General features: G+C 44.4%; 1 protein-coding gene across 2 annotated transcripts in view; it reads right to left on the reverse strand.

The window, feature by feature from the left end:
• Positions 1-1944: 1944 nt before the first annotated feature.
• The window catches only part of ATP8A2 (ATPase phospholipid transporting 8A2), a 668324-nt gene continuing 645271 nt past the window's right edge, over positions 1945-24997 (reverse strand). For both annotated transcript variants that reach the window (XM_077809582.1, XM_077809591.1), the window contains 2 exons: positions 20991-21082; positions 1945-2042 (listed from right to left, as the gene is read on the reverse strand). In XM_077809582.1, coding sequence (XP_077665708.1) covers positions 1945-2042; positions 20991-21082 — 190 coding nt within the window. The remainder of the gene's footprint in view (positions 2043-20990; positions 21083-24997) is intronic.

Here is a 24997-nt window from a genome sequence, read left to right on the forward strand (position 1 = left end):
GATCACTCAAGACCCTTAAGTCAGTGAGCCAGGCTAGTGTTTTGCTTTTGCTTGCTGAGCAAAAATATTCATATCTCTATTACTTTCAAATAGACTTAAATCAATAAACGTTCTGGATGATGGTCAGTATGGCAAAAACAGTGTCAGCTTCTTAAGTGCACATGTATAGCTTATGCAATAACTGAGAAAGTTGGCTGAACACAAACTGCGCAGCAATATTTACTTTATGCTATTCAAAAACATGGTTTGGTGACTAAAATTAATAGGCCTCGTCTGGAGGACAGTGTTAGCTTTCTAAGGGCTCTATTCAGTTCTTACTTCTGCCCCCTTCTTTCAGATTTTTGCATACTTCCAACATAGGCAATTGCAGGCCGTCCCATTCAGAAAGTAAGTCAGCAAAACCAGCATTCCTTTCAGCTTGCTGGATTCAGAACATATCTCAGGAAATCTGGGGAGTACTCAGTTGGATCAGGTCTAGGAAGGGAACTGGCGCAGTTGAACCCACAAACAGCTGGTCTTCTCTTCCCATCATGACTAGCAGTGCTCTTATGTGACAACATGAACTGATGCAATCATCCCTCTCTTACTCTAAAGCAGCTGTGGCAGTGCTGGGGGGTGGGGGGAGGGACAGCTTTTCAAAAGGATGAAATGTCCTCAGACAGTTTCTCCAAAACATTGGGCAGAAAGAGGCTTTTTTTCCCATTTCCAAGTTGGCTTTTTTGGGGTATGAGTTCCCTCCAGACTCCATGGCCATAGAGGATTTGGTAACGCGCACTGATCTCTTTTCCACAGCCGTTCCCTTCTTGCGCAGACATTATGCACATCTTGGCACATGACAGCCCAAGATGTACTCTTGTCCCATGAGTTTACATAGAATCCACCAGTAGAGGATGTAAAGGCATCAGATTTTCAGACATTAGAAAGGAGAGTGTGAACCTCAGCATTGGGAGGAAATGTTGAAGCAGTTTCTGTCCCTGCCCACTTCCTATGAATCCCAATAGTCCTTCCAGTACCCAACTCTTTGCTGGAGGTTGCTTCCTTGCTGCAGAATAACATGGAAGATACACTGAGCATTTCAGTTCTTGATGTTTTGTTATATAGTTTAAAAAAGGATGTCTCATGCCCAGATTTGAAGTTCTCATTCAAGTACAATGCACAAAACTGTTGGAAAGGTTTGTATATTTTTGGATGTTCCCTGTGCAGAATGCATGCACCTGTCCTGCCATGCAACCTGTAGGAACTATAGATACTGTCCAGGTGGATAAGTTTTTTAAAGAAAGCTAAGATAAAGCCATAAAGAATCCTGTAAAAAGGTGGTGAAATATTTTATAGACTTAATTGCCATACTGTGTTAATTTGTCATGACCAGGTATGCAAAATGAGCACTTAGCTTTCCCAGCCTACCATATACTGTGTTGTTTTGTTCAATCAAAAAATTTATACCTAATTTGTCCATTTAAAAATTCTATCAGCTAAAGTAAACAGTGACTGTTATAGGGTAAGGCTTACATGCAGCTCTGTGTACTTAATCTATGGGTAACAAAACAGGAAATGTCAATACCCCTATTCCAATTAAGCAAAGGCCAATTTCTCATGGAACATAAATTCTTTACTTTTCTCCCAGAACAATTTATACTGCTGTTTTAAATAGTGGTAAAACATAATGTTTTTAATTTCACACCTCACATAGCACAGTCAAATGCTTCATGACAACATAAACAAAAGTTAGGCAGAGCACTGCAATTGATTTAAAACAATGATTTCCCCACAATGTGTGCTCAAGGTCTGCAGGGGGAATACATAACAAATGTGTTGGCTAAGGCCACAGAAATGAGTGTTCCGGTGTTTTGGCTGCTGCTGCCAACCTTAGTCAAGGATGTGTTAACAGTGGATGCATTGATCCAAATCTCATTATTCCCACCACCAATCAAGGGAAGAACTGTGTTATTCTACTCCAGCTCTCTGTTTGGTAGTGTCGTAGGATCGAACAACTTGAGACTGAGAAACAACTCCGTGTTCTTCTTGAGAAAATGCATACCCATCTGAAAAAGTGAGAACAAAGGCACAATGGAATCAGTTAAAGATGATAATCACAGTTAGACATTACTATATTACACTACTGGCACTGTGGGGGAAGAGCACTTTGGTTTTACCAGCAAATTAGATTTCTGTGAAGTGTCTCCCCTCTTCTGGAACATGGGCCATGTCACCAACGTGATTAGGATAAGCTGCTGCTAAGTTTTTTAAGTATCCACAAAAAGAACAGGAGTACTTGTGGCACCTTAGAGACTACCAAATTCCGATGAAGTGAGCTGTAGCCCACGAAAGCTTATGCTCAAATAAATTTGTTAGTCTCTAAGGTGCCACAAGTACTCCTGTTCTTTCTGCTAAGTTTTTGTCACTCTTCCCTCCTCTCTAGAGCAGCCCATGCTAACCAGGCGATAACTCTCTTTTTATGACAACCTCACTAATAATCTACATCTGTACAATGGGGCAAATGATACGGACCTCTTTTGTATGAAAAGCATTATGTCGGAGCTAGATATTAATTACTACTGAGAACAAGACAATGGGTTGATTTCTTGGTGGAGAATCTGTAAGGACATCACAGAAACAGAATTCTCTGGTAAGTACAAATTTGCTTTTCTGCTCAAGTCTCTCATTGTCTGTAATATCATACCTAGCAGAACTTGAGAAACCTAGACTATGTGAGATGCTAAATCCAAGAGGAGACTATGATTAAGGTTACAATTTTTTCACGGAGGTTGTGCAAGTCACAGAATCTGTAACATGACACAGTGGCTGGGAGGTGCAGGGTACCCTCCTCCCCGCCCGGAGGGGGCCCCCCCAGAACTCCTGGCTGCCGTGGGGGCCCTCCAGAGCTCCCGGCCACCAAGGGCTGCAGGGGTACCCCAGAGCTCCAAGTGACTGCGGGCAGTGGGGGCCCCTGGAGCTCCAAGCTCCCGTGGGCGGTGGGGGCCCCCAGAGCTTGGAGTGGCCCCAGCAGCTGCTGAGCCACTGCAGGCAGTGTGGGGACCCTGCAGCTGAGCTCCACATTTTGTCACAGACATTTTTAGTAAAAGTCATGGACAGGTCACGGGCGTCCATGAATTTTTCTTTATTGTCCGTGAACTGTCCATGACTTTTACTAAAAATATCCATGACAAAATCCTAGCCTTAACTCTGATTAGTGTTTCCAGAGGACTGCACCCACTACATTACAGCCAGCTGCAACATCTGAAGACGCTCCTTCATCTACCCTAGAGAAATGGATGATTGTGTATATATACACAGGTGACAGCCTGGCAAACCTTATTGATTTTTCTCAGTCAAGAGGTTAATGTATCCTGAGTGGAGCAAGCTTTAATATTCTGGGGTAAGTCTCTGAGATGCATATGCTTTTGGCTAGCACAGAATGGGAATCCTGACATACACATTTTGATTTTTTTTTTAAAATCAGAACTCTCAAGTTCTGTTGAGAAAGAACTTCAGGTCTCTGACAATACCCAGGGGATGCCAAATTATTGATATAGTAAAAGGGAAGGCTCAAGAACTGACTCCTGTGAAACTTGGAACTATTTTAAAATGAGGCTTGTTCCTGTGGAATATTAGGAATGAGAATCGGCAGCACAGGGCAACAATGTCCTTGATACCTAATCAGCCCTGACGCCAGGTGGGGGAGGCTCCAGCTGTGAGCCCCAGACTCCGGCTGTCAATGCCCCATAATGCCCCACTTTGGTTGGTGCAAGTGCTCCTGTTAAGGACGTGCACCACCAGCGAAAGGAGGGTACACAAACAGCTGATTAAATTACTACAGTGGCTGTAGTCAACCTAACTTAAGTCTACCTTATTTTGTAGTGTAAACAAGCCCTAAGTAGTCTCCATTTCTTCTTCGAGTCATGGTCCCCAAATGTATTCCACATGTGGGTGACTGGCAAATGGTATTCTGATTGGAGGAGGGTGTGAGGAAGCTGGTAGCAAAGATGCTTGTAATACTGTCATCACAGAATCATAGAATATCAGGATTGGAAGGGACCTCAGGAGGTCATCTAGTCCAACCCCCTGGCTCAAAGCAGGACCAATCGCCAACTAAATCATCCCAGCCAGGGCTTTGTCAAGCCTGACCTTAAAAACCTCAAAGGATGGAGATTCCATCACCTCCCTAGGTAACCCATTCCAGTGCTTCACCACCCTCCTAGTGAAAAAGTTTTTCCTAATATCCAACCTAAACCACCCCCACTGCAACTTAGTCCTTGTTCTGTCATCTGGTACCACTGAGAACAGTCTAGACCCATCCACTTTGGAACCCCCTTTCAGGTAGTTGAAAGCAGCTATCAAATCCCCCCTCATTCTTCTCTTCCGCAGACTAAACAATCCCAGTTCCCTCAGCCTATCCTCATAAGTCATGTGTTCCAGTCCCCTAATCTTTATTGTTATCCTCCGCTGGATGCTTTCCAATTTTTCCACATCCTTCTTGTAGTATGGGGCCCAAAACTGGATGCAGTACTCCAGATGAGGCCTCACTAATGTCGAGTAGAGGGGAACGATCGCGTCCCTCGATCTGCTGGCAATGCCCCTACTTATACAGCCCAAAATGCCAATGGCCTTCTTGACAACAAGGGCAAACTGTTGACTCATATCCAGCTTCTCATCCACAGTAACCCTAGGTCCTTTTCTGCAGAACTGCTTCCAAGCCATAGTCTGTAGCGGTGCATGGGATTCTTCCGTCCTAAGTGCAGGACGCTGCACTTGTCCTTGTTGAACCTCATCAGATTTCTTTTGGCCCAATCCTCTAATTTGTCTAGGGCCCTCTGTTATCCTATCCCTACCCTCCAGCGCATCTACCTCTCCTAATCAAGCAGGTGCGGCTTGAGTTAGAACATGTGGAAAGAGCTGCAAGTTGCTGCCCTGCAAATGTCCTGCAGCGGAAAGTCCAATAAGGATATTGTGGAGGCAGCTTGTGTTTGCGTTGAATGAGATGTAATGTTCCCAGGCTAAGTTCCCTGTAAGCTGCGTGGCCATGCAGCAGCCTGTTCAGCGTTGTACAGGTGCTCAGGGAACCTGCCTGGGGGCCTGGCAGGGTGCCCCTCCCCCAGCCCCAATGGTGATGTGGCCCGGACCCGTTGCGTCTGGGGTGCTTGGACCTGCTGGAGCAGCACAGCCCAGGCCCAGGTGTGGCTGGAGCAACCCAGTCTGGTGCCAGGCGCAGCTGGGGCAGCCATCCCCTGGCCCAGACTGGCTGCGGATGGGGGAGAGGCGCCTATCCTGCAGCTCCAGCCCCAGAGATGCCACGGCTGTGGGGAGAGAGAGCTGCAGGGAGTCCTCTCTCCCTACTGTAGACCCGGAGCACTCTCCTGTATCCGAAACCCCTCATCCCCGGCCCCACCCCAGAGCCCATCCCCAACCAGCGCCCTCACACCCCTGAACCAAAATCCTCTGCCCTAGCCCTGAGCCCCTCATCCCCGGCCCTACCCCAGAGCCTGCACCCCAACCCTGTGCCCCAGCCCTGAACCCCCTCCCACACTCCAAACCCCTCGGCACCACCCCCATCACATGAATTTTGTTATGTGCACCGATATGAAGGTGATGTGTGGCACATCACCTCCACATTGGTGCACATAACAAAATTCATTCCGCACATGGGTTGGAAAAATTAGAGGGAACACTGCCCCCAGGACAGGGAAAGTTTGTTGCCTTAGCAGAAAGATCTTGGGATCAAGCCATATCCTCAGAGAGGATTTCTAAGTGAGTTTTGGGATGCTTAGAATGCTACAAAACAGCAAAGAGTTTCAGAGATTTTCTGAGGGGTTTGGTTGTTTGCAGATAGAACGCCAGGGCACACCTGACAATGAGGGAGTAAAGTCGCTTGTCTTCAGCAGAAGCATGGGGTTTTGAGAAAAATACAGGTAAATGTACTGATGGATTGATGTGAAACTCAGCAACAATCTTGGGGAGGAATTTGGGGTGTAACCTAAAGGAGACCTTCTCTTTGTGAAATACTTGTACTTTGCATGAGGAGGGTCTGCCATCATGGCTCCTAGCTTGCTGACCCTTCTGGCTGAAGTGATGGCAACTAAGAACACCACCTTCATGGTCAGGTGGATCATCATGGTGCATGCTGTCATAAGTTCGAAGGGCAGACTTGTGGGTATTGACAGAACAAGGTTAAGGTCCCATTGAGGCATAGGGTTAATGCCTGGTGGGAAGGTCCTGATCAAGCCCTTCATAAATCGTACACTAGCCAGGTGCGTAATGAGAAGATTATCCCTCCACTGGAGAGAGGAAGGCACCGATGGTGGCTGGGTGTTCCCAGAGTGAACTAAGGGCCAAACGTGAAGGCTTGAAGGAGAGGAGATAATCTAGGATAACTGGAAAGCCCACAGTATCAAGTGAATGTTCGTGGTGACGTACCTAGGCCGAAAAGCGCCGCCACTTAGCCAGGTAGCAGGCACTAGTAGAATCTTTTCTACTTTGGTTAAGGATTTCCTGAACGGGGTGGAGCCTGAGCATTCTATTGCCGATGCACATCCAAACACCAGGCCGGGAGGTGGAGTGAACCTGGGTTGAGATGGAAAAGCAGCATCACTTGCCCCATAACCTCAGCCATGCGGAACGCAATGCCATCCACAGCCTCAGAAACAACTCTGACATCATAATCAAAAAGGCTGACAAAGGAGGTGCTGTTGTCATCATGAATAGGTCGGAATATGAACAAGAGGCTGCTCGGCAGCTCTCCAACATGAGTTTCTACAAGCCATTACCCTATGATCGCACTGAGAGTTACCAAAAGCAACTACAGCATTTGCTCAAGAAACTTCCTGAAAAAGCACAAGATCAAATCCGCACAGACACACCCCTGGAACTCCGACCTGGGATATTCTATCTACTACCCAAGATCCATAAACCTGGAACTCCTGGGCGCCCCATCATTTCAGGCATTGGCACCCTGACAGCAGGATTGTCTGGCTATGTAGACTCCCTCCTCAGGCCCTACGCTACCAGCACTCCCAGCTACCTTCGAGACACCACTGACTTCCTGAGGAAACTTCAATCCATCGGTGATCTTCCTGATAACACCATCCTGGCCACTATGGATGTAGAAGCCCTCTACACCAACATTCCACACAAAGATGGACTACAAGCCGTCAGGAACACTATCCCCGATAATGTCACGGCTAACCTGGTGGCTGAACTTTGTGACTTTGTCCTTACCCATAACTATTTCACATTTGGGGACAATGTATACCTTCAGATCAGCGGCACTGCTATGGGTACCCGCATGGCCCCACAGTATGCCAACATTTTTATGGCTGATTTAGAACAACGCTTCCTCAGCTCTTGTCCCCTAAAGCCCCTACTCTACTTGCGCTATATTGATGACATCTTCATCATCTGGACCCATGGAAAAGAAGCCCTTGAGGAATTCCACCATGATTTCAACAATTTCCATCCCACCACCAACCTCAGCCTGGTCCAGTCCACACAAGAGATCCACTTCCTGGACACTACAGTGCTAATAAACAATGGTCACATAAACACCACCCTATACCGGAAACCTACTGACCGCTATTCCTACCTGCATGCCTCCAGCTTTCACCCTGACCACACCACACGATCCATCGTCTACAGCCAAGCTCTGCGATACAACCGCATTTGCTCCAACCCCTCAGACAGAGACAAACACCTACAAGATCTCTGTCAAGCTTTCTTACAACTACAATACCCACCTGCGGAAGTAAAGAAACAGATTGATAGAGCCAGAAGAGTTCCCAGAAGTTACCTACTACAGGACAGGCCTAACAAAGAAAATAACAGAACGCCACTAGCCGTCACCTTCAGCCCCCAACTAAAACCCCTCCAACGCATTATTAAGGATCTACAACCTATCCTAAAGGATGACCCAACACTCTCACAAATCTTGGGAGACAGGCCAGTCCTTGCCTACAGACAGCCCCGCAACCTGAAGCAAATACTCACCAACAACCACATACCACACAACAGAACCACTAACCCAGGAACTTATCCTTGCAACAAAGCCCGTTGCCAATTGTGCCCACATATCTATTCAGGGGACACCATCACAGGGCCTAATAACATCAGCCACACTATCAGAGGCTCGTTCACCTGCACATCCACCAATGTGATATATGCCATCATGTGCCAGCAATGCCCCTCTGCCATGTACATTGGTCAAACTGGACAGTCTCTACGTAAAAGAATAAATGGACACAAATCAGATGTCAAGAATTATAACATTCATAAACCAGTCGGAGAACACTTCAATCTCTCTGGTCACGCAATCACAGACATGAAGGTCGCTATCTTAAAACAAAATAACTTCAAATCCAGACTCCAGCGAGAAACTGCTGAATTGGAATTCATTTGCAAATTGGGTACTATTAATTTAGGCTTAAATAGAGACTGGGAGTGGCTAAGTCATTATGCAAGGTAGCCTATTTCCTCTTGTTTTTTCCTACCCCCCCCCCCCCAGATGTTCTGGTTTAACTTGGATTTAAACTTGGAGAGTGGTCAGTTTGGATGAGCTATTACCAGCAGGAGAGTGAGTTTGTGTGTGTATGGGGGTGGGTTTTTGGAGGGGGGTGAGGGAGTGAGAGAACCTGGATTTGTGCAGGAAATGGCCTAACTTCATTATCATGCACATTGTGTAAAGAGTTGTCACTTTGGATGGGCTATCACCAGCAGGAGAGTGAATTTGTGTGGGGGGGTGGAGGGTGAGAAAACCTGGATTTGTGCTGGAAATGGCCTAACCTGATGATTACTTTAGATAAGCTATTACCAGCAGGACAGTGGGGTGGGAGGAGGTATTGTTTCATATTCTCTGTGTATATATAAAGTCTGCTGCAGTTTCCACGGTATGCATCTGATGAAGTGAGCTGTAGCTCACGAAAGCTCATGCTCAAATAAATTGGTTAGTCTCTAAGGTGCCACAAGTACTCCTTTTCTTTTTGTGAATACAGACTAACACGGCTGTTACTCTGAAACCTGGGTTGAGATGCTTGATTTTCCCCCGTCCTGGGTTTGGAGATCCTGATAAGTGGGCATGCAGCCATTGTTAGGAGTTCTGTGAAACAGAACTGACTGGTCCAGTAGCATGCTAGGATGATGATGGCTCTGTTGCAATGGTTCTTCCAAACAACTTGTGGTAGTAGGGAGATGGGAGGAAAGGCATATCTGAGTTATCCGTTCAGGAGAGCGTCACCCTAGAAATCATAGCCTGTGGCTCCCGTGGAGCAATACATAGGAAGTTTCCTGTTCGTCTGGGATGCAAAGAGGTCCCATAGTGGACTGGCCCATTGTGTGAATGTGTTGGCTAGAACTGTGTCGTGGATCTCCCATTCAAGGTCTACAGAGAAGCTGCTGCTTAATTTATCTGCCAGGGAGTTATGAACACCTGGGAGATATGCGGCCTGTATTCTAATGTGGTTTCTGATACACTAGTTCCAAAGTCTGACTGCTTCCAGGCAGAGGAGACGAGAGCTCACTCTTCCCTGTTTGTTTATATAGACCACTGTGGTGATATTATCTCCACATGGAGCGAGCGTATGAGGAGAAGGAAGGTCTTGCATGCAAGCCGGACTGCTATCAGTTCCAGTAAGTTTATGGGTAGCCTGGCCTCTCTTGGGGTCCAGGTATCCCAAGCAATGTGGTAGTACAGGTGAGCACTCCCTCCCCATAAGGGAGCATCTGTCAAAATGTTGGCCCTTGGAATGGGAGGGCTGAAGGGAATCCCCACCATGACTTTGTTTGGGTTGGACCACCAAGCAAAGAAGGTGAGAACTCTGGTGGGAACAGTCATGGGGGAGTCAATGCGATCCATGTTTGGTTTGTAGGTGGAGTGGACCCAAGCTTGGAGACTCCACAAGTGAAGTCTGGCGAATGGCGTCATGCAGGTGCATGCAGCCATTTGTCCTAATAGAGACAGACAACAGCACACCACAGTTCATCGCCTGCTCCACCAGGAACTTTTTTAGTTGGAGCTCTTGGGCCTTTCTAGTTCTGGGAAAGAAGGATCGACAGATACTGCACTTTGCAGAGAGATGTGCCTCACTCAGACAGTACAGGGACCATGGATGCTCATCTCTGATGGAGAAGGAGCAAGGGCAGGAGTTGCAATTCTTGAACCCTGGGACTCTGGACATAGTCCCGGGGCCAGAGAGGATTTCCCTTGACTGTGGGGACACACACACAACTATTCTACACTAATTATATACTATACTAACTATAACTACTACGCTAAGATATACAACTATTTACAAAGATTTTACTTTACACGTTATGCATGGATTGAAGAAGGACATGATTCTGACTCAGGCCATATGGCAGTAAGAAGGAACTGGAGAGGCATCAACCCGCACTGCCTCTTATACCCTCGGTCAGGAATATGAGGGAGGCTACTGTGCATGTACGGGTCAACAGACATGGTTCTGAAGAATTTCTGGACCCAGGTGCATGGCATGCATGCACATCCACATGTGGAATCCACATAAGGACCATCACTTGAAGAAGAACTTAATACTCATACTCTAAGGAACAATGGGAGAAGGAGTTCTAAGTACTGTAATATGACCTGAAAGTTGATGGGCACTTGGATTTGAGGAGAGTCCCGTTTAACTTTCTCAGAGAGCCTGAAAACTCTCAGGGAGTCCTGTTCCTAAATCAGGCCTTAAAGTGAAACTTGGCTGGAGCACAGTGTAGAATGGCCCCTGTGATAGATGACCTGGTGCTACTGGCATATCTGTTGAGAAGGAAAATAGCCTCATTGTGCTGGGGAGAAAATGCTTTTCATTGTGAAGATCCTTAAGAGCTTGATTCAGTGACTTGCTGGAGAGCTTATTGCCAATGTTGCTGCTTGGAAGCAGGAGAGAGAAGCTGGTGGGAATAGTGGGATTTGGAATGGGGGAAGAAAAGCTCATCCTCTGAATTAGCCTCTTTAAGGGCCCATCTCAACAATTAAATGAGTTCAGGGTTGAGACTGGATGCTCAAGGTTCCGGGCTCTCATAAGAACAGCCATGCTGGGAAAGATCAATTGTCCGTGTAGCCCTGTATCCTCTCTCTGACAATGGCCAATGCTAGATGCTTCTGAGTGAATGAACGGATCAGGGCAATTCTGAGTGATCCACCCGTCATCCAGTCCTGGCTTCTGGCAGCTAGAGTTTATGGATGACCCAAGCAGGCGGCTACATCCCTGACCATTTTAGCTAATAGCCATTGATGAACCTGTCCTCCCTAACCCTATATAATTCTTTTTTTTGAACCCTATTATACGTTTGGCCTCATGACAACAAGTTCCACAGGTCTACTGTGCATTGTGTGAAAAAGTACTTCCTCTTGTATGTTTTAAACCTGCTGACTATTAATTTCATCAGGTACCCCCTATTTTTTATGTGAAGGCGGAAATAATGCTTCCTTATTCACTTTCTCCACACCAGTCATGATTTTATAAATTCCTGTCATATCTCACCTTTGTCATCTCTTTTCTAAGATGAACACTCCCAGTCTTTTTAATCTCTCTTCGCATGGAAGTTGTTCCAGACCCTTAATCATTTTTGTTGCCCTTCTTTGAACCTTTTCCAGGTCCACTGTATACTTTTTGAGATGGGGTGACCAGACGCTAGCAGACATATTTATTCCAGAATTTGTTTTTTTTAAATTTGAATTACATTTGAGAATAGACCTCTTCCCATTGGGGTACTTCCAGGATCCTGTGCAACTCAGATCCAGTATGATAACATAGCTGTCATATTTCAGAGTAACAGCCGTGTTAGTCTGTATTCGCAAAAAGAAAAGGAGTACTTGTGGCACCTTAGAGACTAACCAATTTATTTGAGCATGAGCTTTCGAAAGCTCATGCTCAAATAAATTGGTTAGTCTCTAAGGTGCCACAAGTACTCCTTTTCTTATAGCTGTCATAAATATAAAGGGAAGGGTAAACCCCTTTAAAATCCCTCCTGGCCAGAGGAAAAATCCTCTCACCTGTAAAGGGTTAAGAAGCTAAAGGTAACCTCGCTGGCACCTGACCAAAATGACCAATGAGGAGACAAGATACTTTCAAAAGCTGGGAGGAGGGAGAGAAACAAAGGGTCTTTGTGTCTGTCTATATGCTGCTTTTGTTGGGGATAGACCAGGAATGGAGTCTTAGAACTTTAGTAAATAATCTAGCTAGGTATGTGTTAGATTATGATTTCTTTAAATGGCTGAGAAAAGAATTGTGCTGAATAGAATGACTATTTCTGTCTGTGTGTCTTTTTTGTAACTTAAGGTTTTGCCTAGAGGGATTCTCTATGTTTTGAATCTAATTACCCTGTAACGTATCTACCATCCTGATTTTACAGGGGTGATTCCTTTACTTCTATTTACTTCTATTTCTATTAAAAGTCTTCTTGTGAGAAAACTGAATGCTTTTTTCATTGTTCTCAGGTCCAAGGCTTTGGGTCTGTGGTCACCTATGCAAATTGGTGAGGATTTTTACCAAACCTTTCCCAGGAAGTGGGGTGCAAGGGTTGGGAGGATTTTGGGGGGTAACACGTGTCCAAACTACGTTTCCCAATAAACCCAGTTAGAGTTTGGTGGTGGCAGTGGATATTCCAAAGACAAAGGATAAAATTAATTTGTACCTTGGGGAAGTTTTAATCTAAGCTGGTAAAAGTAAGCTTAGGAGGTTTTCATGCAGGTCCCCACATCTGTACCCTACAGTTCAGAGTGGGGGAGGAACCTTGACAATAGTTCACTGTGTTTTAACGTAAGCACGGTTACATGCTAACGACATGGTATACAGAAATACAGGGTGGACTTCCCTGTCTGTAACTGAAGGTGCACAGACTAATTTACAAAGTTTAAGAAGTCTTTTAGCAAAGAACACATTCACACTGGATGCTAGCAAGGAAAGAAGATTTATGAAACATTCTTACAAGGGTGAATTCACACTTGCAAACAAATGCTTTAAGTGTGCTTGTTCTACTCTAAGGGCCAGAATCCTGCAATCTTCAGGCAACAATCTCAATGAACGTCAGCTTGGATAAAGACTGCAAGATTGGCCTTAAATAACTGAAGGCAGTGGCCCATATGCTACCCCAAATAAGGGCAGCTTTGCATTGTGCCCTGGAGCTATCTTCACTGACTGCAGGATTACCCCATACAGCAAGATCCTCAGGTGGTATCCAGCTGCCATAGCTACTACCAAACTCCTTCACACCCCAGGCAATTACCCACAGACAATTATCTGTCATTACCCTAGGACTATTTAAATGACATTGAACAGAGCTTCTAGTTACTTTTCAATACTTGACTTTTTAAGATGCATTTTAATACTGGAACCAACGGCAACGAAGTCCTATCCTGCTGCAAAGTCAGACAAATTACAACAAAAGAGATGCCTGGTTAAACTGTTTCATGCAAACTGGTTAATGACTGTGGGACATACCTTGCCTTGGGAACTTCTTTTATTGTGTTTAAGAGAACCAAGGTTCGTGGGGCCCTTGATCCACATAGGGATCACTCCTTGGCATGTCCTTTCTGTGGGCAGATCACGGGCAGGGCATCTCCCCTAGTGTCGCTGATACAAACATATTGGTGACATCTACATTACTTTTATCTACATTACACTTTTGGTATGAGTAGCTAGACGCCACAGTGAGAAGCAGGCTTCATTCACACTGTGGTGTGTAGCTACATGTCAGTGAAAAGCTCTGGCAGTGGGAGGCAGAGGGGAAAGGCTGAGCTGGGTCACAGAGCCTGGGCTCCAGCCTGAGCCCGAATGTCCCTACTCTACTTGCGCTACATTGATGACATCTTCATCATCTGTACCCATGGAAAAGAAGCCCTTAAGAAATTCCACCGTGATTTCAACAATTTCCATCTCACCATCAACCTCAGCCTGGACCAGTCCACACAAGAGATCCACTTCTGGGTCACTACAGTGCTAATAAGTGATGGTCACATGAACACCACCTTATACCGGAAACCTACTGACCACTATTCCTACCTACATGCCTCCAGCTTTCAACCAGACCACACCACACGACCCATTGTCTACAGCCAAGCTCTACGATACAACCGCATTGCTCCAACCCCTCAGACAGAGACAAGCACCTACAAGATCTCTATCAAGCGTTCTTACAACTACAATACACACGTGCTGAAGAGAAGAAACAGACTGACAGAGCCAGAAGAGTACCCAGAAGTCACCTACTACAGGACAGGCCCAACAAAGAAAATAACAGAACGCCACGAGCCATCACCTTCAGCCCCCAACTAAAACCTCTCCAACACATCATTAAGGATCTACAACCTATCCTGAAGGACGACCCATCACTCTCACAGATCTTGGGAGACAGACCCCCAGCCTGAAGCAAATACTCACCAGCAACCACACATCACATAACAGAACCACTAACCCAGGAACCTATCCTTGCAACAAAGCCTGTTGCCAACTGTGTCCACATATCTATTCAGGGGACACCATCATAGGGCCTAATCACATCAGCCACACTATCAGAGGCTCGTTCACCTGCACATCTACCAATGTGATATATACCATCACGTGCCAGCAATGCCCCTCTGCCATGTACATTGGCCAGACTGGACAGTCTCTATGTAAAAGAATAAATGGACACAAATCAGACGTCAAGAATTATAACATTCAAAAACCAGTCGGAGAAGACTTCAATCTCTTTGGTCACTCGATTACAGGCCTAAAAGTTGCAATTCTTCAACAAAAAAACTTCAAAAACAGACTCCAATGAGAGACAGCTGAATTGGAATTAATTTGCAAACTGGATACAATTAACTTAGGCTTAAATAAAGACTGGGAGTGGATGGGTCATTACACAAAGTAAAACTATTTCCCCATGTTTATTCCCCCCCACCCCGCACTGTTCCTCAGACATTCGTGTCTACTGCTGGAAATGGCCCACCTTGATTATCGCTACAAAAGGTTTTTTCCCCCCCCCCACTCTCCTGTTACAGTGTGTATGGTAACACCCATTGTTTCATGTTCTCTATGTATATAAATCTCCCCACTGTATTTTCCACTGAATGCATCCGATGAAGTGAGCTGTAGCTCATGAAAGCTTATGCTCAAATAAATTTGTTAGTCTCTAAGATGCCACAACTACTCCTTTTCTTACCGCAGTTAAACAGTACGATAGCCTGAGTCCCATGAGCCCAAGTCAGCTGACATGGGCCAGCTGTGGGTGTTTAATTGCAGTGTAGATATACCCTAGGAAGAGGCATCGATTGGGTGAATGGAGAGCCATGCAGGGTATGTATACACGCACACCCTTCAGGCATGTCTTTACTCACCTAACCCGTGCCGCATCAGCTGCACTGCTATTTATACCTGTGCTGGGGGGAAGTGAGGGGCTACATGGATATGCACATATCCGAAAGAAGCATGCAGTGAAGATGCACTTATTCTCTCCACTCAGCCTGGGCTCAACATTTGACAGTTTATTTTACTTTTACTGTTGATCTCAATAAGAGATGGTTATTTCACACTATGCAGTTCTTTAATCAACTCATTAAAGCTGTTCAGGCAGCTAATTATGCCTCTAGCAGAATCAGAATGTGATTAAATGCTGTTGATTCTCCTAGACCTGGCTAACTGGGTCTTTCCACTCTTTCCAGACACCACCCAAAACAATGAAAGTTTCCATGGCCCTGTTACAATGGGACCTTTCGAAAGTCTGAACTTCTCCCAGCTCTGGCTTTTAAAACCACACCTCTCATTCTGCATCGGGAACAAGGCCCCCATTGTTCAGATCTTTTCCAGCAGACCTAGCAGAGAGAGTGCTTCTCTGGAATTTTCAGCGCAGAATCTAGTCTCTACTGTTTCAGAAGTAAGACCCATCGTATTCCGCATTCTGAGACTTTCAACTATTTGAGACTTTAAGTCAGAAGGATTTTAAAATATCTGATGGCTTGGTTCATTTGGTAGGAAGAGGGGTCACATTCTAATCAAATATAAGGTTTCACAGATTCCGCATATTATCAGGCTACCTATTGAATTTTAAACACATCTTGTTTGTTAGCTTTCACGTTCTGCTGTGAGGAGATCAGAATCTTGTCTCCCATTACTAGGTTTCTAGTTTAACAGTACGTTTTTCAGTATACTCAGCTGATTATTTTGTTCTATACAATGCTGTATTAGAGACATAAAGAACCATAGTCCACATATAGGCCCCAAACCTGTACACCCGGATGTAGGGGGTCCACCCACACACTGCAGCTTGCAGAATCAGAGCCTGAGGACATCCTGAACAATCTGTTTATTTCAGGAAATCCGTTACGGAAGTTCATGCATTGTTAGGTATTTAAGGGATTTTCTTTAGCGATCATCTCTCCTCATGCTCTCTTATTTGACAGTTGAGCTCAGGTCCATTGGGAAAGAACATTTGTGCTGAGAGTTCATGGATTTGTTTGGCTCATGACTGGGGGCAGAGCAGCTTTCAGCAGAAACTTATCAACTCTGGAACTTGCTTCCATGCCTTGGGGCGACATACCCCAATAGCGCAGACCTTCAGAGAATGTGGCAAAGTCTATCTCCAATTACTATTAAACACCAGTAATGTCTTGTCAATGGACAAATTTCACACAACTCTTTGGGTTTGTCAACTCTGGGAAAGTGAGTAGTGTCTATATGATGTTAACTAGTGCATTTTAATTAACACATACTAAAAGACCCCTCATTTTCCCAGTTCTGACAAATGATATTTTAAAAAGGACCCAAGAGGAAAAAATATGACGAACGTTCAGGTTTCTGTTTGGTTTCTCTAGAAATCAAAGTATTCACATTCAGGAAGCTTGGGACCAGATCTAACATCATTAAGCCAAACTTCCTCTTGCTATTCCTTTTCTTTTTAAGTAAATGTTAAAAGATCCCAACATCTTCATATTCAACAAATATCACAACAGCCATATTTGCTGTATGGAATTTGGCCAGAAAAAGTACTGAAGCCTTGATACCCAAAGAAAGAAGGTAATGGATTAATAATAATAAAAAAATCCCACGAAGTAACCTGATGGTTTTTCAGATCAACATGCACCCAGAGGAAAGTAGCAAGAAGGCAGCCTCTTTTAGAACACAATAAATGGCAGGACTAGAGCCTTCAGCATGAACACATTATTGTTATTTCTTATTCTCCAATCCCTATGTTGTGACACCAACTTGAAATGACAGGTGCTGTTTCTCTATTGATTAACAAGGTGTAAAATGTATTCTCTGTGTTAAGACTTACTCAATACAGTTACCTTACACTGTCAAAGGAAGGGGTGATTTCCTCTGCCAGCATAGGAAATCTGGGCCAAATTCTATAATCCCTAGTCAGGCACAGCTCCTCTGGATTTCAGTGGGAGTTCTGCGGAGGGAAGGATTAAGGAGTGCAGGATTCAGCCCGCTGTTTTTAAGTATGTAGTAGGTCAAATGACAGCCCAGTGCTGACAGGAGGCCGACAACGAGCGTTTTGAATTATGTCAGCCACTATACTTGTGGGATCATATGGAATAATCCAGGTGGCATCCAGGGGCTGAGGGGACAATTGTTCAGTGGATTCCTGGAGCATGTGGGGAATGCCATCTGGGTAACACTGCTCTCCTTTTTGTCTCTAGAAACCCTTTTTGTGGGGATTCTGAGGGAGCTGGGGATCCAGGCCGGGGAGGGGAGTAGCCTGGAACTGGGGAGTAGAGCTGCTTTTTGCAGCTGTGGGGCCTCCATCTGTTCTTGGGTAACTGGCCAGGAGAGAAGTCCTCCATACTGTTGTCAAAGCAACAAGAGAGCTGTGCTAACATGGGGTCAGAAGAGGGCCAGAGGAGGCAGGGGCCAGAGTGGGTGGAGGTTCAGGAGCCCCATGGCAAAAGCCCTGTTACCAACAGATTCCCTGGTATCCATGAGTTTTAGGAGCCAAACTACTTCTCCTTCCATGAAAAGGCAAATCCCTCTACACACACTTGAAGGAATGATGATAAGCAACATGTGTGAGAGGAACCTTGCAGCATTTCCTGCTCTCTCTCAGAGCTATTCCCACTTGTGGGCCAATCTCCCCTCTTAATTAGGGGGACTTGATGCTTTTCCTATTGCTGGGATTTTAGAAAGCAGATGGGAATGGGAAATCTATTCGCAGACGTTATGCTGAGCTAACCAGCACTGATTTCATACAGGTGTCTCAGACAGGAACTGCACCAGCTCCTAGAGGCTAATGCCGTAATCACTGCACCATCTACTCATTTCCACTAAAACTTTTTGGGCTGCAGAAATGTTCAGCATGTAAGCTTGACAAAAGGTACAAAGCTCTTCTACTAAAAGCCACAGGATAATGAAATTCTAACTGGCATTGGCATCAAAATCTGAAACTCAGTGGAAAATCTTTGTTCATTTTCATAAATCTTTCAGAAAGCCACGCCAGTCAGAAAAGAACAATGTGAACCTTGAGAGCCCAGTTAAACTATAGAACATTTCTGGCATTTCATCTGACACTCTCAATTCATGAACACAAAACCATGGCCATAAACAAATTAAAATGGCTGTTAGGGTCTAAAACTTCCAAGCTTCCTCCCCCCATCCCTGAGGCCATTAGAAGTAGCCCAAAATCCATTGTTTTTGTGTGTGTTGTCCTAGAACTAATGTCATTCCCATGTGCTTTGAGATCAAAGGTTTTTAATGCAATTTTATAGCAGCAAATCTTGGAACAGTATTTGCCCCCCTCCTCCCCAAGTTACAATATTGATTCTGGGTTATTTTATGATGTCTGATGGGAAACTACCCTTATTCTCCCCCTCCCATTAACAGGGCAATGGGTTTGTCTCAGCCTTGTCAACCAGAACAAAATGAATGATCTTTGCTGTGTTAAATGCAAGTGTCCTGGCCTGAACTGAAGTCACATGATCAAGTTTTGGGATAGGCTGAACTCTTTGGGTGGGAACTTGGAAGCTCAGTGGAATCACAATGGCTCTAGAGAGCCAGAGGGTGTGATTCAAAATACATATTTACTATGACAAAACTACTGCTTTAGCCACCAGCTGCTTCTTTTGACACTTTTAAATATTTATACAACATTTGTTCAATTTAGATCCGTGAAACCAACGCATATGTTCATATGGCCCCGCACATATAGCAGCTGTGCAATGTTTGAAAACAGTGTTTGACAAGGGATGACAGAAATTTTAGAGAATCATGGATCTGCCATAAAAGCCTCTTTTAGTCTTAACAACTTCACAATGAAAATTTACATTCATGTGAAAAACAGACATGCAATTGGAACTTGTCCTATCTGGACTGACTCATTTTGCACTTAATCATTTGTATTTATGGGGAGCCAGTTAACTGAATCAAAGTTTATTTTGATATCTTATTCTTGTTTCCCAAAGCTTATCAGCCTATTAAAAACACAAAGATGCATTCTACAAATTGTGAGCATGTGGTTCAGATTTGACGGGTAACACAAGCATGCTGGTTTTCTGCACTGTCTGCAGGTTGGTTCGTAGGTTTTTCTAGCAGGTTTTCCTGATTCTATTTTACAGGCTTGTTCTGCCAGTCATCTCCTCTGGAATTGCTTCAAAGTGTCTCCATAGTGCATGAAAGAGAGAGATAAAACCAGCACCCTTTACCTCTGGACACAAAGGAACAAATCCTGGAAGCAGAGCACAGCCAAGCTGACCTTTTCTGTGGGGGTGAAGGAGAAACTGAATCCCTTCTTTCCAGACTTCACAATGGCAGTGGAGCTGGTCTGCAGAAGTTACTGCACCCTCAAGGCTGCTCTAGCCCCTGCAGCCAGTGCACTCTCCCCTCTTTGGAGGAGAATGACCCAGTGGATCTGAACAGTAATGGATCTACCAGCCTTACTCCTGTCCTGCCCTGAATCCCTCCTGAGCATCTGCAGGGGATCTCTGCACCCCATGTATGGGATTCTTAAATCCTACCCTATTTCTGTAGCAGAAACACACCAGTTCTTCTGGGTCAGGGTCCTCTGAGCAGTTATGATTCTGCTAAAGAAATGGGCACAGAGAAGAGATGAAATTTGGCTGTACCCCACCTGCTGAAATCCTGACATGATACAGATCTCACCTTCGAAAACTCTCATCGTGTTAAATGGATGATATGGAGTCAAATCCTTTTGTCTTAGCGCTATCCTGCAACCAGCACCATTGCAGTTGATGGGGCTATTTCCCTTAGTAAGATGAGCATGTTATTCATCAAAAATCTGACTGCAAAAGACAATCCACCCCAATAGCAGGTCAAAAAAAATTTCTTAACTCTTACTAGCTCATGGTTCCCTGGGGGTTCTGGTCTGTGGAGTTCTCACATTCTATTTTAATGCTGGGGAAGCCCTGATGAAAATCCAGAAGTCGCAAGTAGAGATGCCAAGGACACAGGGTCTGTCTCATGGCCCTGTGCAGTGGGATAAACTGATGACCTCAGATGCAGTGTGAGAGACATTGATCCTTTTCTTTAGCAGCAGCAGGCAGGTCTAGGGTTGCCATTAACTTCCCCAGAAGAGGCCAAGAAGAGGAATACAAAATGGCAGCTACGAGGACCTCCACCTGCCTATTAAAAACATTTAGAACTTTTCTCAAATGGCACCACTGAGCTATTTCTGTATTTTTAAAACCATAGTTAATAGCTATCATTTGAAAACACAGTCACCGTTTAAAGCAGAGCTCTATTTGAACATTATTTTTTGTCCTGTCAAATTTTACAAGATCTTGAGAATATCAGGATTTTAAAGTTACAGAATTTCTGCATTGGGATTTTGTCATTGGGCCACTTGATTAAGTCCTAGGGAATTATCTACATGCAACCTCTACAAGCCTGGGGCCAAATACACTAATTCCCCTTCCAAATTTCTGACTCTTGGTTGTCAGCTCAGCCTCTGTACCAGATTATCTCTACCTACAATTTAATTTAAAAAATAACCATCTTCCCCTTCATTCCTCTGGGACTGACTGCTGAGAGGCACACACCGGGTCAGGTACTTACGTGATACACCTTGCTGGACAGAATGAGCTCGGAAAAGGCTCGGAGGAGTTTTTCTGCCAAGCCTTTTCAACAAATGATCACGTTCGTTCAAGCTGGAAAAAAAGCCAAATACACACAGTGAGTCCCTAGATAATTTCACTGCATCTCGAGTGTATTTAACCGAGTACTTTTGCTTCTTAAATAAACCAGTTACAGTGTGTAAAAAACAATTCTTTTAACTTTCTTTACAATGGACACCACCATCAGGGATCTATGATGACAGGACTCCTTCTTTTTAAGGCATAGTGGTATAAAGTGTACATCTGCTCTGTCTATCTCTGAGATGCTGAGATTGCATCATTGTGGCATCTGGGTGCCTGATATCTTGGCCTTGGACATAACTGTACTGAACTTGGCATCCCATCTTAATTGTAGTAGATAATAAAAACTTCCTTTGTAGGTTGTGCCTTAGAGAGAAGGAGCAATGTGTTTTTACTTAGTGTATGGTAAAGGCTTCTATCACACCTGCAGCATGGCTTGAAACAACCATAGAAGAAACCCACCATAATTCTTTAATGAATACAGCTTGGTTTTTTTCCCAGTGGACAATACAAATTTATCTCCAGTTTTTGATAAAAAGAACAACAACATAAATCTTCAGTTTTCACAATCCAACTTCTAGTCCTGTGTGGGTCTAAAATTAGCTTTTTAAAAGTTATTCAATCTTTACCACATGCAAATGCAAACTAGAGGAGAAAAACAAACACACCGACCGACCGACCAAAAGAGACAGAGACAAGGGAATAGCTATTATGAATCTCTAGAAAGGTATACACGGGAATCAACAGCTACTATCTACCATGGATATTTGCACAAAACTATTATTTCAGTGTGAGTTTTGTTCACAGAATAAAAGGATAATACTGACCCTGTGGTCCTGATCCCGAAGAGCACTTAAGCATGTGCATAATTTTAAGCACATGATAGTCTCATTGACATCAGTGGGCTTTCTTATAACTTTAATATTATGCATGTTTATGTGTTTTGCTGGACTGGGGCCTTAATGATAGGCCTATACATTACTACATATATTTCTTATTATGAAATATATATATTAGCATAATCTATTTTAGTTCAAAATGATAGGGGCCCTGTGTTTTCTCTCACACTCATGTAATTGTCCTGTTTGTAAAGTTATTCCTGATTTACACTGGTGCCAGTGAACAGAGAATCAGACTCATTTTTGTTAACACGACTCCATTGGCATGGTCTCATTCATACCAGCTTTACGCTGAATTTTCAGAATTCAGGGCCTGATTCTCTTCTCACTCCCTTTTTCCCAACCTCCACTGACTTCAGGGACTGACACTGGTTACATTGAGATCAGAATCAGGCTACGTATACTAATGACTGTGCAGACATTCTGGAGCGAGGACCTAGATACCTTTTCTTGCTGACACTTAGGATTTCACATCCATGAATTATGTGAAATTTGGACTCCAAGGGGCACTGCTGCTACTGCTGTAGACAAGTAGATTTCCGTTTTAACAGGCCACTCTCTTTCACTGGAACAGTTAACTGCTTTAAACAAGAAGATGCCAGCCAGAATTTCTGAAATGTCTGTAATGTGCAATGCATCTTTGTGGGCTTTCACTCCACCTAGAATTTCATTAGATTCATCTCAAGGGTCAAATCCTCTCACAGCAAACTGAACAGTGGGGACATCCATGGAGGACAAAGGGAATAATCACCTCAAGTCACTTTAGAGACTAACCAATTTATTTGAGCATAAGCTTTCGTGAGCTACAGCTCACTTCATCGGATGCATTCAGTGGAAAATACAGTGGGGAGATTTTCCACTGAATGCATCTGATGAAGTGAGCTGTAGCTCACAAAAGCTTATGCTCAAATAAATTGGTTAGTCTCTAAGGTGCCACAAGTACTCCTTTTCTTTTTGCAAATACAGACTAACACAGCTGCTACCCTGAAACCAAGTCACTTTGTGGCCACTGTTCCAGACATGTGAAGCGGGGGGGTCAAATAGCCACTGGATCCTTTCCTAAATCCTTACAGTGCAAAGAGGGCTCAGACCCCACTACACAGGACCTCAGACTCCTCTTGCACAGTGGAACTACACATGATGCATTACAAGGCAGTCCCCTGAATCCACAAAGGAGGAGGCAAGATTTGTCTCCAAGAACAGAAGTCTGCGCAGCATATGACTATTATCTTGATCTCAGTTTCTTTGCCTGACAGGGTAGGGATGGAGAATGCTAGAGGCAGGATGCTCAGCCTCTGTAGGAAAAGTGAGCCAAGTGGCTCCCTCTCTGGTGTCCCCCACTGGCAGATGAATGGAGCTTTGGCAATGGGCCAAAAAGTGAGGCACCTCCAGCCATTTTCTATCATATGGAAAGTTCCAGCATCATGAGGCTTTGGAGAGAGGAGGCAAGGAGGAAAAAGAGGAAATATAAGGGGAATTCTTGGGGCTGTCAGAAACCCTTGAAATTACAGTTCCCCTGAGAAGCACACTGTGTGAAGTACTTCGTCACACAATGCAGTCAATCCGTGCAACTCATTGTGGGGATGTTGTGAAGGCCAAAACTATTACGGGGTTCAAAAAAGAATTAGCTAAGTTCATGGAGGATAGAGCCATCGATGGCTATTAGCCAAGATGGTCAGGGACACAACCCCATGCTCTGAATGTCCCTAGCCTCTGATTGCCAGAAGCTGGGAGTGGATAAGAGAGGATGGATCACTCGATGACTGCCTGTTCTGTTCATTCCCTCTGAAGCACCTGACATTGGCCACTGGGCTAGCTGGACCATTGGTCTGACTCAGTATGGACATTGTTATGTTCTTATTTAGCTTTTCCTACTGATCACACTTCAGATGTATTTAAACTATGGGTTTTCTACGTCTCTATCACTGCCTCACCATTATCAAGTACAGCAACCACCAAGCAAAGCTGGAATGAGGCAAAATACTTTCTGCATTGCCCTTTGTTTGAATAAAAATCTTTTCTTATGTCTTTTTGAAATGGCCAAATTACTTTGTTGTCACTTCTGAAGAATTCCCACTGATCTACAGATAAAGGCAGATGAGTCATATACCTGTACAGAATAAATCTGCCTATTCCAGTTATCAAGCCACAGCACCTTCCAGTTTATTATTTTGGTTTCAGAAAGTGGAAACCTTTATAAATTCTCTCTTGTCTTCTGGAAAAAAATTTTAGGAAAAAACAAAGAGATAATCCTAACAAAGTGTGCCAGGACACCCAGGACAGAGACACAAGACAGTATGAATGGTGTTTTCAAACTGTGTGTGTCCAGGAATCATTCTGGACTGCCCAACTTAGAGCCATAGATTCCCACAAGCCTAGGAAACTGGCACTTGTTATCCAAGGGAAGGTGGCTACGCCTTGCAGGATCCTGGGCTGTTTCTGTTCAGGTTCTAATGTTGTAGAAAGTCCCATAGTTTGGAAACCCTTTGGCTGCAGAAATATATTTAATTATTTCTGACGTAGAATCTTCTCTAAAGCATGCTCAGAGGTTTGTGCGGGTTTTTTAAAATGCTGCTTGGAAGAGCTTTGGTTTGCATCATTTTGGAAAAGGCTTCCAAAACTTGAAAAACAGTTCTCACAGTATTATTAATTATTATTTATGTTAGTGTAACACTCAAGGGCTCCAGGCAGGATCAGGGTCCCATTGTGTTAGGTGCTGTGTGTAGACGTAGGAAGAGCCAGTTCCTGCTTAAGGAGCCTACATTTTAAAAAAGACAAGTGACATATGGTGAGTGGGGATTGGAATATAATCAAGCACATGTTTATATAAATGCCTGAGAATACCTGCTGCTTCTCAGCCTCTCCTTTCTGTAGGTGCAGACACCAGAGTCTAGATGTGTCACGAGCAGCAGAAGAAAGGCTTTCTTGCACTGCTTCCCATTTCTTCCTGCTGTGGGGCTTCAACATACACTTACTGAAAGCTCACCCTGGGTTTGTGCTGGCCAACTCACTGAGTACATCTTGGTGT

This window comes from Eretmochelys imbricata, chromosome 1, assembly GCF_965152235.1.
Source record: "Eretmochelys imbricata isolate rEreImb1 chromosome 1, rEreImb1.hap1, whole genome shotgun sequence".
Lineage (NCBI taxonomy): Eukaryota > Metazoa > Chordata > Testudines > Cheloniidae > Eretmochelys > Eretmochelys imbricata.